Source organism: Pelobates fuscus, chromosome 8, assembly GCF_036172605.1.
Source record: "Pelobates fuscus isolate aPelFus1 chromosome 8, aPelFus1.pri, whole genome shotgun sequence".
In the NCBI taxonomy this organism is placed as follows: Eukaryota; Metazoa; Chordata; class Amphibia; order Anura; family Pelobatidae; genus Pelobates; species Pelobates fuscus.
In genome coordinates, this window is record NC_086324.1 from 105,061,181 (window position 1) to 105,084,115 (window position 22,935).

Sequence of the window (22,935 nt, forward strand, 5' to 3'; positions counted from 1 at the left end):
CGCCCCGGATGTGATCCGCTCGAGCCCTTTTTCGTGGGTTTGGATTTTAAATTATTTTCGTATTTAGAGCAGCAGAAGGTGATTGCGGCAGGAAACCGGTTGCGCTGCGGGTCCCCTGCTCGAGTTTGATACGATTCGCCCGCTGTCAGTGGGGTAGTTCTTGTCAGTGGGTCATGGTGGTCCGGTGCCGCGCATGCGCGAGGGAGAGTCTTTGTATTCACGTGGATAAAGGACAGAGCCGTCAGATTGATCTGAGTGTTGAAGGAGGTGGTATCTCATATTAAGCAGCATGGTGAGCATATACGGCAATCATTGTGTTTAGTGATATTCCAGATTATATATTTCATGGTGCCTTTAGCCACCTAATTATCACACAGACAGGATTAGATACAAAATTACAAATTGTGGTGAATTCTGATGTGAAAAAAACCCCACAACAATTCTCTAACTATGCTATAAGTACAGTTAGTTTTAGCTTGGATATTCTAATACAGGTTTTTAATTCGGTTAACTGGGAGATAAGTGAATAGTCCCAGTTTAGCAATTTTTCATGAAACTTTTGTTACTTCTGTTTAAAATTGTACTTTATCCAATTCGTATTGATTATGCAATTTTATAATGTGTGGCAGAGGGAATAAGATATGTGCATGTTCTGAAATGTCTACTGCTTTTGTAAAGAACAAACAAACGTGCAGTATGCATATAATTTATTTTGATCGATACATATATTTTATCATCTAGAAGTCAGATTTTCTGTAAAAGTTTATATTTTATTTAATATGATGAATTGTGTGTTTGTCTGTGTAACTAGTCTAAAGCTATATCCCTTAGAATACTTGATTAGACCATGCATCTGTTGACCTTGTGAAGGTTATAATGGGGGAAGGGGACTCCACAGCTCAGTCAGCATTCTATGGCTGAGAGTCAGCTGATGCTTATTAAACACAGGCAAATTGATGTAATTTGTTTTTAAGGAACACTAAAGTGTCAGGAATACAAACCTGTATTCCTGACACTTGCATAACTTTTTTTTTTTTGGTCTGGCCCCGACTCCATGGCAAGCTGGATGATCTCTGCCAATTCAGAAGATAGCATTGGAAGGCTATTGGTCAAATGGTTAATTGAATCAATGCATCTCTATGTTGAATGCTCTGCATTAAGGCACTTAACACCAGCAGCACTGACACAGGAGTAACTGCCGCTAGAAGTGTTACTAGGATCAATTTAAACATTGCCTTTTCTTTGAAAAGGCAGCGTATACACTGAAAAGCCTGCAGGGGCATGTTGTAGACACCAGGACCACTACATTAAAGGACCACTATAGTGCCAGGAAAACATACTGTTTCCTGGCACTATAGTGCCCTGAGGGTGCCCCCACCCTCAGGGAACCCCTCCCACAGGGATCTGGGGAGAGGAAAGGGGTTAAAACTTACCTTTCTCCAGCGCCGGGCGGGGAGCTCTTCTCCTCCCATTCTGCTGAATGCGCACGCGCAGCAAGAGCTGCGCGCGCATTCAGCCGGTCTCATAGGAAAGCATTATCAATGCTTTCCTATGGATGCTTGCGTGCTCTCACTGATTTTCACAGTGAGAATCACGCAAGCGCCTCTAGCGGCTGTCAATGAGACAGCCACTAGAGGCTTTGAGGGCTGGATTAACCCATTTATAAACATAGCAGTTTCTCTGAAACTGCTGGTTTAAAAAAAAAAAAAAATAAGTTAACCCTAGCTGGACCTGGCACCCAGACCACTTCATTAAGCTGAAGTGGTCCGGGTGCCTAGAGTGGTCCTTTAAGCTATAGTGGTTACAGTGGCTGCTTTTCTGGCACTATAGGTTTCTAAGATGGCCCCTTCCCTGTAACTTTAAAAAAATGCAGGTTTCCCACCTGGTGGACACTCCCCTAGGGGACCAGATGGGAAACTGGGAAACATATTGGCCACGGACCAATCACAGACACCTTTAAACAATCCGACAATGCATCACAATCCCTCCTCCCTTGGCTGGGGATAATTGGAGAAGTAATCCAATTATCTCCAAGGACAGAGGCAAAAGTCCATTACCCACATGGCAGACAAAAAGACAGTAAAAGACACAAAATTACCTATTGATGCATTTAGTACATAAAACATACACATTCTACATATCCCCAGATAGCTTAGATCTGAGCGCACATTACTACTGAATGGTGCTCCGATAACATACATACAGTTTAAATGCCATGGAGCCAAAGTCTTTTACATAGTCTTTCGTTACACGAATAGGCTCCATGGCATGGCTATCTGGGTTAACATATTCACATATCCCAAAGTACCGACTGAACCGGTGTTCGACACCAAGGGCACGAGTAGGAACCAGGGGGCGGACCGCTCAGTGGTGTTCGCGCAAGTAAGTGTCCGTTTTCAGTTCCACAGTGTTAGCGCAATCACAGACATACACCTAAACACCGCTAGCCGTTCGGGACTTAAAATGGCTGCTGCCACGTGTTTGGCAAACGAGCAAAGGCCACCCAGCGTTCATCAATTAAGCTGCGGTTAACCGCAGCTTCTGGGCAGTCAATTGGCGGCACACTCCAGCTCCCCGGTGGTCCCCCTGGAATCTACCGAACAAGCCTTTCTGCAGGGAAAATAAAAGCTTTAACCTGCAGGGCCATAGTCCAAAGGGAGCAGGCGAGCAACCAGGCTTCTCCAGTTCACAGTGGCGAGGTTGGTTTCGCCACACTTCTCCCCTTTACCAACTAGACTAACAGGGTATCTGACCTCCTGCCGGTCAGTGCCCTGGTTAGTCCAGCAACCCACCCACAAAACAGAAACAGCAGTACAGCCCACCCACAATAACTGGTTACTACACCTGAGTAGAGGAGAACTTGTCCATGTCCAGGTGCCTCACCACGGCTGTGCGGGATGCTGGTAGACTGCCTTGGTGGGTTGCTGAGTGGGCAGAGACCAGCGGTACTCTGCCCTGGTGCCAGCGCTACCACGGAAGTAGCCTGGTTGGAGCCTGGTTGTGGGCGGGGGAGATCGACTGTCTCCCCTCTGGCTACACCACTCTGTGGCTCGGGTACAGGACCGACCGTCCTTATGCCTGGTGCTGCCAGTACAGAGACTACGGTCCCACCTGCACAGTTGTGGGGCTTAACATCTCCCCTTGGGGGTTAGGCTGCCGCTGGAGAGAGGGTGTAACAAGCTCCTCTCTCTGAACTGTACACTGCCGCTGGGGAAAGGGGGTAGCAGGCTCCTCTCCCTGACAATCTCTCTGCTGGTGCAGAGGGGAACCAACTGTCTCCCCTTTCAATATTTTGTCCTGCTGCTGGGGTGCGAGACTGACGATCTTTGCTCCCTGCAGGACACGCTGCCGCTGGGGAGGAAGGATGGCACCTTCAGCTCCCTGGGGTACACGCTGCCGCTGGGGAGGAAGGACGGCACCTTCAGCTCCCTGGGGTACACGCTGCCGCTGGGGAGGGCGGACGGCACCTTCAGCTCCCTGGGGTACACGCTGCCGCTGGGGAGGGCGGACGGCACCTTCAGCTCCTTTGGGTACACGCTGCCGCTGGGGAGGGCGGACGACCCCTTCAGCTCCCTGGGGTACACGCTGCCGCTGGGGAGGGCGGACGACCCCTTCAGCTCCCTGGGGTACACGCTGCCGCTGGGGAGGGCGGACGACCCCTTCAGCTCCCTGGGGTACACGCTGCCGCTGGGGAGGGCGGACGACCCCTTCAGCTCCCTGGGGTACACGCTGCCGCTGGGGAGGGCGGACGACCCCTTCAGCTCCCTGGGGTACACGCTGCCGCTGGGGAGGGCGGACGACCCCTTCAGCTCCCTGGGGTACACGCTGCCGCTGGGGAGGGCGGACGACCCCTTCAGCTCCCTGGGGTACACGCTGCCGCTGGGGAGGGCGGACGACCCCTTCAGCTCCCTGGGGTACACGCTGCCGCTGGGGAGGGCGGACGACCCCTTCAGCTCCCTGGGGTACACGCTGCCGCTGGGGAGGGCTGACGACCCCTTCAGCTCCCTGGGGTACACGCTGCCGCTGGGGAGGGCGGACGACCCCTTCAGCTCCCTGGGGTACACTTTTGAATCCCCGAAACGCACTCTGCCGCTGGGGAGGGCGGACGACACCCCTGGCACTATCTGCCAGGAATTGCAGGTACTCTGCCGCTAATTTCCTCGCGAACTGCACATATTTCTCAGCGGGGTTGGGTCCAAAGTAAGCCAGCCGCATGGCAACCTCTCTGTCAAACTCCTCCTGAGTGTAGTCAGACGCCATGCTTGCTCTGCCGATGTTGGTTCCTTTGTAGATGGGGGCGCTGTACGGGTACTGGCGTTGCCCTCAATTTGTAATCCAAGGAATGGTGTTGCCTGTAGCTGTCCTTCTGGGCTGTGGAAATGATCCCGTCGCTTGCCACCAATTGTAACGGACCGTTTCGCTCACAAGAGGATAAAAAACGTTTAGGCGATAATCCCCTTTCAGATAGACCAGCAGCTACTGCAATCACCAACCTCCCAAACTCCAAACTGCACGAATCCCCCAACTCCCGAACAGGAAACACACGAACCCTGGAAGCAGCCGAACAGGAAAAGCCATACGAACAGCTTACACTCCTGGCAATCGGCATACAGTCAAATTCCCCCCAAGAATGAGACGACACTTCACATTCAGGGTTAAGCAGCAACAACTTTACTGGGGCTAACTGCCTGGCTTTTATGCAGGTTTCCCACCTGGTGGACACTCCCCTAGGGGGACCATATGGTTAACTGGGAAACATATTGGCCACGGACCAATCACAGACACCTTTAAACAATCTGACAATGCATCACAATCCCTCCTCCCTGGCCTGGGGATAATTGGAGAAGTAATCCAATTATCTCCAAGGACAGAGGCAAAAGTCCATTACCCACATGGCAGACAAAAAGACAGTAAAAGACACAAAATTACCTATTGATGCATTTAGTACATAAAACATACACATTCTACATATCCCCAGATAGCTTAGATCTGAGCGCACATTACTACTGAATGGCGCTCCGATAACATACATACAGTTTAAATGCCATGGAGCCAAAGTCTTTTACATAGTCTTTCGTTACACGAATAGGCTCCATGGCATGGCTATCTGGGTTAACATATTCACATATCCCAAAGTACCGACTGAACCGGTGTTCGACACCAAGGGCACGAATAGGAACCAGGGGGTGGACCGCTCAGCGGTGTTCGCGCAAGTAAGTGTCCGTTTTCAGTGCCACAGTGTTAGCGCAATCACAGACATACACCTGAACACCGCTAGCCGTTCGGGACTTAAAATGGCCGCTGCCACGTGTTTGGCAAACGAGCAAAGGCCACCCAGCGTTCATCAATTAAGCTGCGGTTAACCGCAGCTTCTGGGCAGTCAATTGGCGGCACATTCCAGCTCCCCGGTGGTCCCCCTGGAATCTACCGAACACGCGGGCAGAAAGGCACGAACAAGCCTTTCTGCAGGGAATATAAAAGCTTTAACCTGCAGGGCCATAGTCCAAAGGGAGCAGGCGAGCAACCAGGCTTCTCCAGTTCACAGTGGCGAGGTTGGTTTCGCCACAATGACTAAGTCCCATTCGAACGAGCGTTCAAATTGCCGAACGAGACTTGGTCTCTGCAGCTGAAAATTCATTGTAGGAGAAGGTAAGGGTCAGCGGTGTTTGGTGAAATGTGTAGCCGATTTCAGTTCCATGAATTTGGCTACACACACCGCTGACCTCGTTCGAATGAACAAAGATGGCCGCCGCCACGTGTTGGTTTGCACGAACTGCGGCCTCCCAGCGGTCGGTAATTTACCTACCGCAGCCTCCCAGCCTGGGAGGTAAATTAATGGCACACTTCCACTTCTGGGTGGTCCGCCTGTGTGGTACTTGGTTCAGTAAGCTCCATTTACTGAACCAAGTGGGAGAAAGCAAGGAACAAGTTATTTTACAGGTCTTGGGACATAGTCTTAAAGGGACATTGTTCATCAAAGTCACAATATGTCCCCATATGGTTCTTAAAGGCCATACACACCCAATTAAAGTCCATAAGTTTTCAGGGGCATAATTTCCCAAGGGCCATAGTCATGAGGAAGGAGGCTGGCAAATAGGCTTCTCCACAACCCAGGGAAGCAGGGCAATTTGACATTTAAAGGGCCAGTTACAAATGGCAGTTTGTAACACCTCTTCGTATCATCAGCAAAAAGAAACACTTTGGCATCAAGACCTTCTGCAATATAACTAATACAAATCTTAAAGAGAATGGGTCCAAGTATAGATCCCTGAGGTACCCCATTGGTGACAAGCCCATGCTTTGAATATACTCCATTGACTACAACCCTCTGTTGCATGTTACTCAGCCACTGCCTTACCCATTCAACAATATTGGGATCCAAACTTAAAGATTGCAGTTTATTTATAAGCCTTCTATGTGCAACAGTGTCACAGGCCTTACTGAAAGCTAGGTGAGCTATGTCTACTGCACCACCCTGATCTATTATTTCAGTTTCCCAATCAAAAAAAAAAAAAAATCAATACGACTATTTTGGCATGATCTCCCTGAAGTAAACCCATGTTGTCTCTGATCTTGAAATCCATGTGTTTTTAGATGTTCAACAATCCTATTCTTTTACATGGTTTCCATTACTTTGCCCACTACAGAAGTAAGGCTTACTGACCTATAGTTGCCTGACTCCTCCCTACTACCTTTCTTGCGAATGTGCACAACATTCGCTAACTTCCAATCATCTGGGACTACTCCTTTTAACAATGATTGGTTAAATAAATCCGTTAATGGTTTTGCTAGTACACCACTAAGCAATTTAAATAACGTTGGGTGTATTCCATCAGGTCCCATTGACTTATTTGTCTTTACTTTTGACAGTTGACTTAGAACCTCTTCCTCTGTAAACTCACATGTAACAAATGACTCATTTTGCGTTTTTCCTAACTGAGGCCTCTTGCCTTCATTTTCATCTGTACATACTGAACAAAAATATTAATTGAGGCAGTCAGCTAGACCTTTATCCTCTTCTACATACCTTCCTTCTTTTGTTTTTCATCTAACTAATCCTTGTTTTACTTTCCTTTTCTCATTTATGACTCAAAAACCTGTTTTCTTCCTTCTTTCTTCTTCTTCCTCCTAACTTTTTTGCTTTTTTTTGCTTTTACTGACAAGCCTAATGCAATTTTCTGTTGCCTACAGCAGTGCAACTTTTAAATAATCCCATTTCTCTCGGACTCCATTTAAATTGCTCCAGTCTGTTAATGACTCCTTTTATACCTATTTTAGAAAAGTATTTTTTTCTAAAGTCTAAAACTTTAGTTTTTTTGTTTTGTGACTCTGTCACTGTTCTTTTATTAAACCACACTGACTGACTGATCACTGGATCCTAACCTTTCACCTACAGTAATATCTGATACTAAATCTCCATTTGTTAACACTAAATCTAGTATGGACTCCTTAAGAGTTGGCTCCTCAACGCCTTGTTTTAGAGACAATCCGAGTAGGGAGTCTAGAATGTGTGGTCCTGGCACAAGCCACTATTTTGGTTTTCCAGTTCACATCAGGAATATTAACCCCTTAAGGACCAAACTTCTGGAATAAAAGGGAATCGTGACATGCCACACATGTCATGTGTCCTTAAGTGGTTAAAGTCACCCATGATGATTACTTCACCCTTCATTTTCATTTTAGCTATTTCCTTAACTAGTAGATTATCTAACACTTCTATTTGTCCTTGGGGCCTATAAATCAGACCTACATGAGTTACTGTGTGATTACCAAATTCTAACGTAGCCCAAACAGACTCTGTTCGCTTCACTAACTTATTAGGCTAGATTTTATGCTATCATTAACATACAGGGCCACACCATGTATTATACCATGTCTCAGTAACAGCGACTAAATCTACATTATCTGTTGCAATTATTGCCACAAGTTCATGGATCTTGTTCCCTAATCTGTGAGCATTTGTAGATATGACTCTAAGCTTATCATTTTTTAACACACTTGCTACAGGCACCTTCTGTCCTTGTTTTGGGGGGGGAATTGGATTGATGTTTTATCACCCTTTTGCCCCCCTCCTAGTTTAAATACATCCTAATACAAAACCTCTGAACTGCTCACTGAGAACATTTGTTCCCTTTTGAGAAAGATGCAAACCATCTTTTTTGTACAGTTTATTTCCATTCCAAACAGAGCTACCATGAGAAATGAAGCCAAATCCTTGCTCCCGACACCATTCACCAAGCCACAAGTTAAAGTCCCTAATACGCATCCGCCTGTCGTTCTGAGTGTTATGCACAGGCAGAACTTCAGAGAATGACAGTGTGGAAGCAACCTGCCGTATATCATTGGCAAAACACTAAAAACTTCCTTAACCTCTGAAACCTCTTTACAAGACAAGTCACTTGTCCCTAGATAGACAAGAACATCAAATTCCCCTTCTTGCTTTGCTTGCTTAACAATATTACAAATGTCTCCTGTCTCTGTGAGCAGTAGCTCCGGGAAGACATTTCACAAGACCAGAAGGAGGAGGTGAGGGTTGCGCCAAAAAGTCTTGTAGTAGTAAATATACAATTGAAAACAGACCAATTAGTCTAGGTGATTATACAGCAAATTAAATGGTTGGTCTCACTAAAATAACGGTGTAACCCTCAGGAGTTGATCCGTCCGGATAATAAAATATTAGTATAAAAGTCTCACTAATATAACAGGATAAAATAGGGGTACTGTCCTCAGGAGTTGATCCGTCTGGATGGTTAAAATATCCGTATATGTGGAGAGACAAGGGGAGATACGACAGACAGCCGATAGTGTAATATGCCAAAATCCAAGGGTAAAATGAATAAAAAGCAGGTAGTTAACTCACATTTAAAAGAGCTTAAACCAGCTCTGGGGTGAAGGGCATTAAGCGGTACAATCCCCACTATTATTATTATGATATTTATAGAGCGCCGTCAAATTCCGCAGCGCTTTACAATGGGTGGACATGTAGTTGTAACCAGACAAGTTGGACACACAGGAACAGAGGGGTTGAGGGCCCTGCTCAATGAGCTAGAGGGAGTGGGGTAAAATGACACAAAAAGGTAAGGATAGTATTAGACTAGTGACAGTTGCAGAAGAGGAATCAGTTGGGGGCTATTAACAGTTTAATTGATACGCTTTTATGAAGAAGTGGGTTTTTAACGATTTTTTTGAAGGAGTGGAGACTGGGTGAGCATGTAACGGAGGAGGGAAGCGAGTTTCACCTGTAACAGTAAGAAAGAAAACTCTCTTGGCAAAATCTTAGACAGTTGAAGCTTCTGTAAAACTCTCCAGAATATTTCCAATCACACACTTTCAAGCAGCACTTAAATGTAGCAACCAAGCTATATTAGTGTCCCTTTAAGCACGTTGTGTATTTTTAAGATTTGTCTTCATAATGTCAACTTGTATTTTTAGGCCGGACGTGCTTTCAGAAGCTTTCTTCCATTGTTTGATCGTGTTCTTGTTGAGCGGTTTGCAGCAGAGACTGTAACCAAAGGTGGAATAATGCTTCCAGAGAAATCACAGGGTAAAGTGCTGCAAGCAACAGTGGTAGCAGTTGGAGACGGAGCCAAAGGGAAGGTAATTTTGTTTCTGAGCTAGGGTGCTCTCCATCCTAATTTTCTTTTTGAAGAGCCCTATGCTATAAGGCTCTAAGAAAAGAAGAAAAAAAATTGCCTATGACATTTCTGAATATTGTTAAAATTCTGTTTACACCACTTCATGCTGTTGCCCTTCCTACTTAGTTTGGATTGTCAGTCTTTATGACCTCAGTGCACTTTCTCAGTAAATTTAATGCATGTCTATGAGTAGATGCTAATCAGTGCGTCTCTGTGGGTAGCGTTCAGCTTCTCCACACAGAGCGCTAAGACGTTTAATGTAAGTCCTGCAGAGATTCCAGGACCTCACCCAAAAAGTCCCTCAAGTGTCTGTCCATGACAGTCCCTAGAGGTGGACTTGGGCTGCAGTACAGACACTTCCTTTTCTCTTAAAAGGCAGCGTTTACAATGCTCAACCTGCAGGGACTCGCTGTGGGTGTTCTGGTGACTATAGAGTTGTTACAAGCATTCACCTCAAAGAAGGACATGCCCCCAACTGTGGCACACTGTCAACCCGCTACCTGCAGTGATGCTCCCGTTCAGCTGAATGCTGCTTGAGGAAGTCTTGCACCTTGTCAGACTTTCTGCTATATTTTATATATCTATATCTATCTCTCTTGCGTTCATACAGCACAGCTCTCACCCTTGCTAAATAGTCTGACTCTTCCTCATTAGTTCATGCTCCCTCAATCCTAGGCATCTCTTTAATATCTTTAACTCCCTTTTTTGCCTTGATGTGGCCACTCCCCTAACTAATCTTTCAGCTGATGGCTTTGCATGTTACTTTACTGACAACATTAAACTGTTAAGGAATTAATTCTCTCCACTCTCAACCTCACTTGGACTATATCATCCCTACTCTCCAAGGCTTCTCTCCAACTACTGAACAGAAGGTGGCTGTACTTCTCCTTTCCTCTCGTCCCACCTCTTGTCCACTTGTACCCACTGTAAAGTGCTGTGGAATTTGTTGGCGCTATATAAATAACTTGATCCGATCCCGTCCCACCTCATCAGATATCTCGTCCCTTGTCTGGTGACGTTGTTAACGCACATCTTCAACTGCTCTTTCTTCCGGTGTTGTCCCAGCTCTCCTTAACCCTTTAAGGATGGCGTACGTTCTATGCCGGAGGGCGGCATAGAACGTCCTCGCTGTCCAGGGAACTTACTGGGTCCCCACCGATCCCACGACGGCGGTCGCAATCCAGGGGGCGGCCTGGGAGCTCAGGCAGCCCACTTCTGCATGATCCGGCCCTCCAAAGCCATGTGATCGCTGCGTCCTTGCGATCACATGGCCGGAAACGCCGGTTCATGCAGTGCCAGCAGGGGGACTGCTTGAGCTCTCATATAAAAATAATCAATAAGAACTATATATATATATATATATATATATATATATATATTACACACACACACCTATTTATAACCCCATTTTAAATGTATTTTGATTTAAATATATGAATATTAATATCAAAATACATATAATTATATACTTCTATAATATTTTTACATGATTTCATTTCATTACAATTTGAGGGACTTGCCTGACAACGCAGGCAGAAAGTCCAGAGAACATGGTTCACAAGCCCTATATTTTACCCTGTAACTTTCCAAGACACGATAAAACCTGTACATAGGGGCGTACTCTTTTACTCGGGAGACTTCGCTGAACACATATTAGTGTTTCAAAACCGTAAATCATATCACAACAATGATTTTGTCTGTGAAAATGCAGTATTTAGCATTTTTCACACACAAATGGCACTTTCACTGACGTTACAATTGTTGTGATGAGTTGTAATGTTTGGAAACCCTAATATTTGTGTTCAGCAAAGTCTCTCGATTATAACAGTACCCAATATGTACAGGTCTTATTGTGTCTTCAAAAATTACAGAGCGTAATAGAAGACTTGCGTTTCCATTTTTTCACATTAAAATTCGCCAGATTGGTTACATTGCCTTTGAGACCCTATGGTAGCCCAGGAATGAGCATTACCCCCATGATGGCATACCATTTGCAAAAGACAACTCAAGGTTTTGCAAATGGGGTATATGTCCAGTCTTTTTTAGTAGCCACTTGGTCACAAACACTGGCCAAAGTTGGCGTTCAAACGTGTTTTTTTTTGTGTTGTTCCCTTTTTCACACACATACAAATATGAACACTAACTTTGGCCAGTTTTTGTGAGGCAGGGTTTTGGGGTTTTATACCCCACCTCCTCTAGACTGTAAGCTTGTTTCAGCAGGGTCCTCACATACCTATTGATACTGTTACATTTTGTTATTGTCTCATTTGTTAAATACTCCTTTTATTGTAAAGCGCTGTGGAATAAGTTGGTGCTAATATGAATACCAATAATAATAATACCACTCATAGCAACGCCCTAAATACTCCAACACCTAGGATGGATGTTCTCAAACATATGTAGGAGCCGATGAACAACTCCCAATGAACAAATACAACCCAAAGGGTGTAATCTAAAACGGCTTGCAGAAGCTACAGATGTTTTGTCCTCTAGATTTTCTGTTCAATTTATACACTTTCCAATGCAGCTCAATAAAAATTCATTGCAAGGCAGGTGCTCTGAGCAATTGTCTGTTTTGTGAGTTTAGCTTAGGGATTGACCGATTATCGGTTTTACCGATTTAATCGGCCGATATTCTGTATTTTCGGCAATATCGGTATCGGCCAGTATAGATACCGATATTGCCGATAATACCTCCTATGACCGCCGGACTCATTACAAGCCCGGCGGTCCTGGGGGGCCTGCAGGAAGCTGTTTCTTACCTTTCTTGCAGCTCCTCCAGCGCAAATCTTGCGAGACCTGCGGCCGCAGAGCGTTGCCACAGGTTACCATAGCAACGCTCTGCGCTGCACTAAGGGCCGCGAGATTTGCACTGGGAGCTGCAAGAAAGGTAAGAAACAGGTTCCTGCGGGCCCCCCAGTATTTAACAAGTCACCGGACCACCAGGGAATACTATATCTCCCCCCCCCCCCCTTCCCTGGTTAGAAGCAGGGAAGGGGGACTAAAGAAAACAAAAAAAAAACCATATAAAAAATAAATTAAAATAAAAAAATGCCCCCCCCCATTTTACACAAATTACATCACTACACACACAGTGCATTACACACACGCACACTGCATTACACACGCACACTGCATTCACTATACACACTACACAAACACACTCTGTGTAGTGTGTGTATAGTGAATGCAGAGTGTTTGTGTAGTGTGTATAGTAAATGCAAACACACACTGCATTCACTATACACTACACACAGCTCCTCTGTCTAAACACACTTCATCCACTACATGTGGCATGTATATTTTGTGCATTTACCTTTAGAATTAGTTTATATTTTCAAAATGGTAAATGTACAGAATATAGCACATCTAGTTATCGGCTATCGGCCTGAAAGTTCACAGATTATCGGCTCTAAAAAATCAATATCAGTCAATCCCTAGTTTAGCTCAATAAGTGTCTGACAGCAAAGGGGCTGTAACATGATTCATTTCTATTAAAATGTTCACTTTTTGTAAATTGACAAAAGTACACCTAAAACTGAAGTGCTTTAGTTGTCTGGAGCACTGGTGGAACTACCTATGGTGCTTAGGACAGTCGTATTTGATCAGATTCCCAGGCAGGCATCGCAGTCCTTAATATCCTGACTGGTCCCCTGTCACATTGGTAGTCCTGGGAGGAAATACAGGCAGACTGTCAAATTATCGAAGTACTTATTTTGGGGTTGGGAGCAGTGTTCATTTTGGCGGCAAATTTCAACTTTAGTTTTAGTCAGTCTCTTTTGACTTAAATACCATTTTAGTGATCTGAATTGTTTGTCAATTACATCTCCTGTAGATTTTAGTTGATAAAACTAAAATCTAATGGGTTTAGTTAAAGCCTCCATCTGTCTTTTCCCCTTCCACAGCCCCTCTAGGCGTCTCTCTCCCATGCCCTGGTCCGTCTCTTTTGCCCATTTAACAGCCTCTCTGCGCAGTGTTAATTTTTTTTAGCCGCAAATTTCAGTTTATTTTTAGTCAGTCTTTTGACTAAAACGCCATTTTAGTCGACAAAATTAACACGGGTTGCAAGGGGGGCAAGGCACTCCAGGCACCACAAACACTACATAATATGGTCTATAGTCCTTTAAAACTTGCATTTTTGACTGGTAGTTGTGCACAACAATCTCCCAAGACCTCATGCCTGTACTGCTGTAACTCTAGCTTCACAACAGAATCTCTTGAGATGGGTCGAATTAAACAGATGTGTGCACTTGGTGTACAAATATTTGTTTAGGCAGAGTCGAAAGTACAGTTCCTTCTCGAACATTCCACCCCCTCCCCTCCCCCGATCTTTAATCTGTTTTTATTTATATTTAACTTCTAGGATGGAGCTATTCAACCAGTAAGTGTTAAAGTTGGTGACAAGATCTTGCTACCAGAATATGGAGGCACCAAGGTTGTTCTAGATGATAAGGTGTGTATTAAAGCTTTGTGATTAACTGGTGTGGGGAGCGAGTATTTTTATGTTTTGTATTTTTATTAAATGTATTTTTGAATAGACTACATTTTCTCAATTTTTTTTTTTTTAATACAGGACTACTTCTTATTTCGGGACGGAGATATTTTAGGAAAATATGTAGAGTAAACTATTGTTTTTGGTCGATCTTCATTCCAGGATAACACATCTTGTCAGGTTTCTTGTAAATATAATTTCTTTTTGATATAATGTAAAAATCTACACTTTGTATCTTTTTTTTTTTTGCCTCTATTTTACCATGCTTTGTAAAATGATTTAGCCGTATTTCTTTTTTGCCATTGTTTAAATGACATCATTTCATATGGTAAATAAATATATTGTTTAAAAGGGATTCTAGTGGGTTGTTTTTTTTTTCTGTACATAAACTACACATAAATAAGGACTAGTTCTACAAAAAAAAAATCTGAGGTGCTGATTTTGGCATTTGGCCCCACTCCCCTGCCCTGTGTACAATTACATTTCATATCTCCTACACTGCTACTGTACTAAAATAAAAGACTTGCTACAAAAGATCAGGCAGCTGGATTTAGCTACATAATCCTGATACTGCTAGAAAAATGAAGATTTTTGTATAAACCAATCTATATCTTTGGCTACAAAATACTTAGCCTGGATATGTTCTGCTGCACATGTGTAGCTAAGGTTTCTCTACAGGCTGAACACTGCAACCCCTTAGTGACTAGGCCATTTTTCAATTTTATTACCGTTAAGGACCAGGGCTCTTTTTACACTTCTGCAGTGGTTGTGTTTTAGATGTAATTTGCCTCTTACACATTTACTGTACCCATACATATTATATACCATTTTTCTCGCTATTAAATGTTCATTCTAAAGATACCATTATTTATATCATATAATATACTAGAATAAAAAAAGTAAAATATGGTGAAAAATAAAACACAGCTGGCCATCATGCACCCATGTCCCAGTTGGAACATTTCTGAAGCCGGCCAATGTAATTCACCTCCGTCAAACCGTATGTTTTTGAAAAGTACACACCCTAGGGCATTTCACATGGTGGCATTTCAACACTTTACATGCACTAATTCTACCACCAGTCTCTGTCAAACGTTTTCTGTGGTGTTATTTTTCACTCTCACATTCTACTTTGGGCATAGATTCTAAGCTCCTGTTAGGTGTTACTGCCAAAGGACACCCCAATATGTGCTCGGCAACATCTCCCGAGTACAGCGATACCACCCATGCATACGTTTGTCGGGTTCACTGGGGGGTGCAAAGCAAAATGTCTGATATGCATTTTCAAATTTTACATATCTTGTTTGCCTATCTTCCTTTTTGGGGCCTTATTAGATATCCCAGTGTATTTTCTTGCCATGAGCGTGCATATATTTGAAAAGTTGACACCCCGCAGTATTGTATATGGAGTGTTTTGATGCCTTGGATGCAATCATTTTAGTCAAAAAAAGTTGAACGTGTGTGGAGGTAACTGCTCAATCCTCATTTTTACACACGCACACTGCTTTTTGACTGTGATTTATGAGAGCCCATTGTTGGTTATTGCAAGAAAACACCCCAGGTTCTTTTCTGCAAGACCTCCTAAGGACACACATGTGCCCCCCGTGCACGGGGTAAATGTAACAAAACCAAAAGAAAAGACACCCAAAAAAACTGGCAAATGTTAAAAAATAAAAAAATGGACCAGCGTGTGGTATCGTTTGAAGCAGTCGCCAATGCAGAGTCCAGGCTGTCCAGGGCAATCGGGACAGTGATACACACTATCTTTTCTCTGCCCCCTCTTAGAACAGACCCTGCATCTTTTTTGGGGGATTCTGCTTTGCCGTAGTAGGGGGAATTTAAAAAAAAAAAATGTGTAGCCCCAACTTTGCTCTCTCCATCACCGCCCCGGGAGCATATGCATCACGGTACAAAATCCCCGAAATGATCTGGAGCTGAAACTGTAAAAAATCTCACTTGCGTCCCGGGGTTTGCTTTTTTGAGCCTAAATCTCTCTAGCTAAACCACAGATCTCTCTCCCTCTCGCACTAAAACACAAGTGAAGAGAGGGAGGCAGATCCACACTAATCAGAGAAATGGGAAACACACTTGGGATGAAATTGCTAATGGGGCAAGTTGTGATTGGATGACCCCAGCCTGCCCCTTAGGATGAGGCATGCTAGGGACACCCCCAGAAGCCCCATGATTCACTGCCTTTAAAAAGGGGGGGTTAATATTGCTCATTTTTATTTATTTTATATTTAATTTTGTTATATATATTATTAGATAAAAAGCTGCAAAAAAGGTTACAGAAAAAGCATGTAAAGGTATCTCATTCAGACCCTTAGGAGAGACCATGTCCAATTCATGTATCCAATAAGCCTCCTTTTGTAGAAGCATCCTGCCTCAGTCTCCGCTTCTTTTTGTATTTGCGATGTGATCTATCCCTACAAACATTAGGGCTGAGTGCGGGTGCTTATACTCCAAAAAGTGCTTTGCCACCGGTTTATCTGATGTGTAGTCCCTATATGCCAATCTGATGCTGGACCGATGTCCTCTAATGTGCTCACAGAGTGCTGTTTCTGTCTTCCCTATGTATATCTGCAGACACTGGGCATAATTTGTACATGACAAAAGAAGTCTTGCACGTAATGGTATATCTTATTTGGTATTTTCAATATATATTTTTTTTTTTGTGATGGACTATAGCTATGTTAGCATCATGGTGGGTAGGGGACAAATCGTCCATCATGAGAGACACATTTGAGTAAAGATATGGCGTTTGTGCCAACAGCCACTCCAAATCAATTTAGAAGGAATATTGAATTATTCAAATTTGGAAGAAGGAGGCGGCTTAAATAATTTTTCGATAAACCTGGATCCCATAAGTTACCATCACCACTGGAAAGCAAAGAAAAGTTCTCATTAAAATAAACGTTTGACCCTCGGTCCAACAAAGCATCCAATTAAAACCTTTTTATCCATGATGCTAAGGCAGCTATAGTCCATCACAACATAATGTTTCCAAACAGAGGGAAGTACTCAGAGACCTAGCAAATGACATGTAAATCACTTTTCGTTCGGGGAACAAAGGAGGGGGCATTGTAATCATGGATTACGCTTATTATGCTGGAGCATTAAAGAGCAACTGGCGGATAAACACACTTACAGTCGCCTACAACAAGATCCCACCAGGGACATTTAAAACAAAATAGGTGTTTTAAGTATGGGACTTCACGCAGGATACATTGACTTAAAGCTGTACCAATACTTTAAAAGTCATCTGCACATACCAATTATTTACACCATACCCAAAATTCATAAGAACCAACAGAAACCCCCTGGATGCCCAATAGTGTCAGCAATAGATGGACTTTTTCAGCCTATAGCTAAATGGTTAGACTATTTATTACAAGCACCTGTAGGAGAACTCCACACGTATCAAGGATAATCTCTCCTAACAGAAATCACACAGATATTACAGAAAACAGACCAGTCCTCATCACAATGGATGTTTACAGATTATATACGGTGATTCCTCATGAAAAAGGGGTAAGTGCAATGCGTCAGGTATTGACACAATCTACCTCATATACAGGCCCACCAATTAATTTTTTTTGGAACTCTTGATGCTCACATTGCAAAATAACTGATTTGAAGATCTATGTTACTTACAGATAGCAGGTACTTCAGTGGGAGCGGCAATGGCTCCAATGTATGCTAATGCGTACATGTATGTGTACGAGGAAGAGCACATTTTTTCTAAGTATAAAAAAAAAAATACATCCAAGGCTGGTCTCGGTACATAGATGATTTGCTTATAATATGGAAGGGCACTATACAAACAGCACAAGATTAATTGGTGGAGCAATTAAATCTTCTGACTTCACTGATTAGAATGACTGCCAACATCCATGCAGAACAGGTCCATTTTCTAGACCTCTCTATCTCTATAGGTGAAGGTAGACCGAAATACAGTCTATTCACCAAGCCTACAGACCGTAACACACTACTGCATTATCAGAGTGCACACCCCAAAGCACTCAAGGATTCCTTACTCAAAGCGCAGTTTTTACGCGTTATTAGAAATAACTCTAATCCAGAAACAATGGAACAACAACTAAAGATAACTAAATTCTTGACAAGAGGCTACCTGCACCATATCTTAATGCGCTTCAAGAAGCAAGAAATGTGCACGCAAGTGAGGTGATCAGCCCCACTAGATTATTATTTCCAATGGTATTTCATCAATCTACTCCAATTACTTCTACAACCAGGAAGAATTGGAAGATATCTAGCGATGACACACTCCCCAAAGTATTCAAGGAACCTCCTCTAATTGGTTACAGAAGAAATAAGAATCTGAAGGACTTATTGGTACATACCGACCCTGTCAGAAGTTATACTCAAGATACATCAGTCCAGAATCAAGGATCAGTTCGGTGCTTGGAATGTGTAACATATGGCCATATGGCGCCAGCTTGCTTCTTTAGTCATCCCCACACCAATAAGATATACCATTACGTGCAAGACTTCTTCTGTAATCTACAAATTATCATGCCCCTGTGGGCTAATGTACATAAGGAAGACGGAAACGGCACTGTGAGCGCATTAGAGGACATCGGTCCAGCATCAGATTGGCATATAGGGACTCAGCCTCAGATAAACCGTGGCAAAGCACTTTTTGGAGTATATGTCAGCCCTGAAGTTTGTAGGGATAGATCACATCTCAGATCCAAAGAGAGGCGGAGACCGAGGGAGGATGCTTCTACAAAAGGAGGCTTATTGCATACACAAATTGGACACTGTGTCCCCTAAGGGTATAGATGCGAGCATGGCTGCCATGGTGGTCTGAATCCCCGTGAGAGTGTTAATAATTTGGTCTTGTAAACTAGACCCAGGGCTTGTCATCATTATCTTGTACAATTCAGCTTTCCTAGCCATGGCCGGGTATGGTATCCCTCTACGCCTGAGTTCTGCTGCGATCTTTGGGATTTTCCAAGCTCTTAATAAACAGGGACTAGAGGGGTCTTGGCTTTCTGCTGCTGTAGGAGCCGTAGTTGGAGTAGGTGGTCTAGCTGGTGTGCTGGGTAGGGAGAAATTATCTGCTTGATCTGACACGTGCGACATACTATAAATAAGATATAGACGTTGTTGTAACAATCTCTTTTTCAACGGTCTAATTGTCCGACCAACATATTGAGTTCAACAGCCACAAGTCAAAAGGTATACCACATGTGTAGAATTACATGTGATATGTTCCTTAATTTTAAATTTATTTTTAGTTTTTGAACTAATAAAATGATGAACTTTATGGCTCTTAAAATGACAACTTTTACAAGATCCACATGTATAGAAACCCTCATTCTTATGACTTTCTTGTCATTCCCTGTTTCTAAAAGTACTAGGTGCCAAAACGTTTTTAAAACGCTTTCCTTTCCTGAAGATAATTTGTGGGACAGGGGGGAGTTCTGTCTTTTAAAAATCATCCTCCAACAAAAGGGGCCAATGTTTATTTAATATTTTTCTTATTTTACTGGCATGAACATTATATTGGGTGTTAAAAGAAAAAGCTACTTTGTTATTAACCGACGGCACTTGTTTCTCCTTATTAAGTAATAGATCTCCTCTCTTCTTATTGTATGAACACATAATTTCTTTATTTATAAAACTATTTGTGTAACCTTTTTCTATAAACTTATTTTTTTAAAGGCCTGATCTAAGAAAATATCCTCATCTGTACAGTTCTTGTACCCCGAAGCCAATTTGGGTGATGATTACTCTCTGTATTAATATAACTGTTTGTATCAGTGGGTTTAAAAAAAGTTTTGGTCTTAATCTTAGCATCCTCAATGAAAATTGTAAGGTCTAAAAAATTAATCTCATTATGGCTAATAACAGGAGACATTTTTTTAAAAAGAATTGATTATGATTAATGTAATTAACAAAATCCATTAAAATGGCCTCTGAACCATTCCATATAAAGAGAACATCATCTATATACCTTCTCCAGAGTACCAAGTTCGCGCCTGTTCATTGTAACAGGTGTCAAAATTTTAACCCCAATACTTTCTCTTATATTGGGATTGAAAAAGTGTCTTTGGATGAAAGAGGAGGGGACCTGGTAATTAAACTCAGACAGAGAGAAGGTTACTGGATTTATACTTTGAAAACTATGCAACCTGACAGCATGAATGTAGATTTTGGTATGATTTGTTTTCTGTAACTTTTATTCCTGTTTTTGAAGCGGTTTTAGACTTTTTTTAATATTATTTTTAGGAATTATTAATTATTTATGAATTATGTTTTATATTTTGGATTGATATAACACTGTGTGTTCATTGTGTGTTCGTTCCCTTTCCCCTTGATGGAACTTTCTGCTTAACTAATAGAGCGCATAAGCGTTCCAACGCTAGAATAAATTTTGTGTTGTTGCTTCCGGGTTTCGGAGATGAAGATGGAGTGGAACGCACGTGCGTTCCAAAAACAATACGCATCCTCTTCCGGTTAACATTTGAAAACGAGACTTGGGACGCAATCATCGGAAACGAAGCGCGCAAGAGGAATGATGACAGACGGACGTGATTTTCTACAGGTGGATTAATTTTGAGACTTTATTTGGATTGGCTACACCTCCGGTAATGGATTTTTAACGGGGTATTAAAAATCTGTGTTTTATGTGTTGTGTATGTATTGTTGCCACACGCCCCTGACAAAGTCATTAATATGAAACGCGTAGGGTGGCAGGATTTCTACATTTGATTGTTATTTCATTGTGAACTCTATTTTCTACCTCGTCTCCAAACCCTGATGGTTATTCTTTTTCTTGACTGGGAAGAGGTCGAGTGATTTGATGAGCCTTTTTACTACTTCTATTTTGTAAGTGGATACAATAAAGTTATCCTTTTATTCATACAGTTATACACTATGTTCTGTTTCTGTGCTTTGTCCTAAGCCTCCATCCTGGAATAGGAGAGGAAAAGAAACACTTGAAGAGATTTTGTATACCCCGCCTATTTATCCTTATGTTTGTGAGTGTATTTTAGTCTTTTTTATATTTTATTTTTATCTACACTATTGCGGTCTCCCTTTGTTTTATATTTTTAGGTTGTGCACTTTTTATATTGTTCTATATTTATGGTCTAGAAGACATTGAGGAGTCTTTGCACTTCCTACTTATACGGGGTAATTTATATATCATTTTTCCTCCTTCTTATAGCCACAAGGTTTTTTTTTTGCACTTGGTGCAAATCTTTTGCTTGTATACTATGATTTGGATCGTTTGGGCTGGTAACCTCTTTGTGAGGACGGGTGTTGGTCTCGTAGGGTTACAATTTGCTTTACCTGTGTCTGGCCCATTCGAGTACCCTAACTGCCAGTATAGCTCTGTTTGTTGTAAGTGGTATGTTGGAGGCCACGTACCTGCTCGTTCTCAGGAACGTGGTCTTATCAGCCGTGGGGCTTCGGAGATTATTAACCTGTGCCACCTGTGAAACCAAGACTAATATTGGTGACTTTTTTATGGTAGAGTTTGTTTTTTTTGGATTGATTTTTTAGGTGATACATACCTGTATCAACGGTTGATCCTTTATGGGATGACTAGTATGGGTGGGTACTTCGGGCTCTAACAGCTTAAGGGAATGTAGTGATTCTTATTAAATGTCACGTACTTTATTGATTCTTTCTTATAGATATGATTGTTTGTACTAGTGGAGTATCATGACCTGACTGTTAAAGTAACCTTGCTAGGTGCTAGGCCTTTTGTACGTATGCGATGATTCTAGCGTAGTATTACCTCTAGCGTTTGTGTCTGGTATGTCTAAGATGGTTTTAGGAAATATGTTTGTTATTCTGATTAGCGTGTCTGTAAGTGTGGCCGGCTGCCTTCCTCTTACTTCTTGTGTCGTTTGCCGTAATGATGTAGTATCTGTGTTTAGAAACGGATATTGTTTTGGGAAGTTTTTTTGTGACTTACTGCTGTGCTTGTGAACTGTAGACGTATTCTTGTTATGGGGTAGTAATCGTTGACCCGGTTATTTAGAAGATAGGGCTTCTGACTGTAATAAATTTGAATGACCATGATTAGGGCTTGTTATGTTCCCTTTGTATAGGATCATATTAGTAATTTAACATACCGTATGTATCAGAGAAGTCAAAATGACAAGGATGAAAATTCAGTGAGTATAGCTCGGGTTCTGAAATACATAATGACTTTGTGAGCATTTCTTTGAAAATGCCCTGTAACCTTGCTTGTTACCCCAGCAATCTCACAGGAACAGGTTAAATAAATTTTTACGTAAAAACCTTGTTATCATGTGTTTAACTGTCTGCCCAATTCGTCATAATTATTAGTAACTAATTAGCCATTTGTATTTATTAGCGGTAAATACATACACTATTGATTACTGACTACGCTGAACACAAATATTAGTGTTTCAAAACAGTAAAATGTATTACAACAATGATAGCAGTAAAAATGAAGTTTTTTGCATTTTTCACACACAAACGGCCCTTTCACTGACTAAATCATTGTTGTGATCCGTTTTACGGTTTTGAAACACTAACACCATGAAGCTTGTACATAGGGGGTACTGTTTTACACATGAGACATCGCTGAATACAAATGTGTATTTTATTGCAGTAAAAGCAAACAGTATTTTGACATTCACAGTTAAAATGTCATGCAGAACTAAAAAAAAAAAAAAAAATTTTATTCATATTAAATTAGGTTTCATAGCCAAATATTTGATGTTAAATGAAAGCCCTATTTCTCCTGAATAAAATGATATACAATAACTGTGCACTAAAGCTAGAGTAGAGCTTTAATTG

The 22,935-nt window shown here is 42.3% G+C and overlaps 1 protein-coding gene across 1 annotated transcript; it reads left to right on the forward strand.

The window, feature by feature from the left end:
* The first annotated feature begins 204 nt into the window (after window positions 1-204).
* HSPE1 (heat shock protein family E (Hsp10) member 1) lies at window positions 205-14,482 on the forward strand. The gene is made up of 4 exons (XM_063430218.1): window positions 205-292; window positions 9,433-9,597; window positions 13,999-14,088; window positions 14,209-14,482. The coding sequence occupies exons 1-4, from the start codon at window positions 290-292 to the stop codon at window positions 14,257-14,259; spliced, it is 309 nt and encodes a 102-aa protein (XP_063286288.1). The 5' UTR covers window positions 205-289; the 3' UTR covers window positions 14,260-14,482.
* The last annotated feature ends 8,453 nt before the right edge of the window (window positions 14,483-22,935 follow it).

Coding starts and splice junctions, on each gene's coding strand:
- HSPE1 (XM_063430218.1), top strand. Junction 9,598..13,998: donor GAGACGGAGCCAAAGGGAAG/GTAATTTTGTTT, acceptor TTTAACTTCTAG/GATGGAGCTATTCAACCAGT. Junction 14,089..14,208: donor AGGTTGTTCTAGATGATAAG/GTGTGTATTAAA, acceptor TTTTTAATACAG/GACTACTTCTTATTTCGGGA.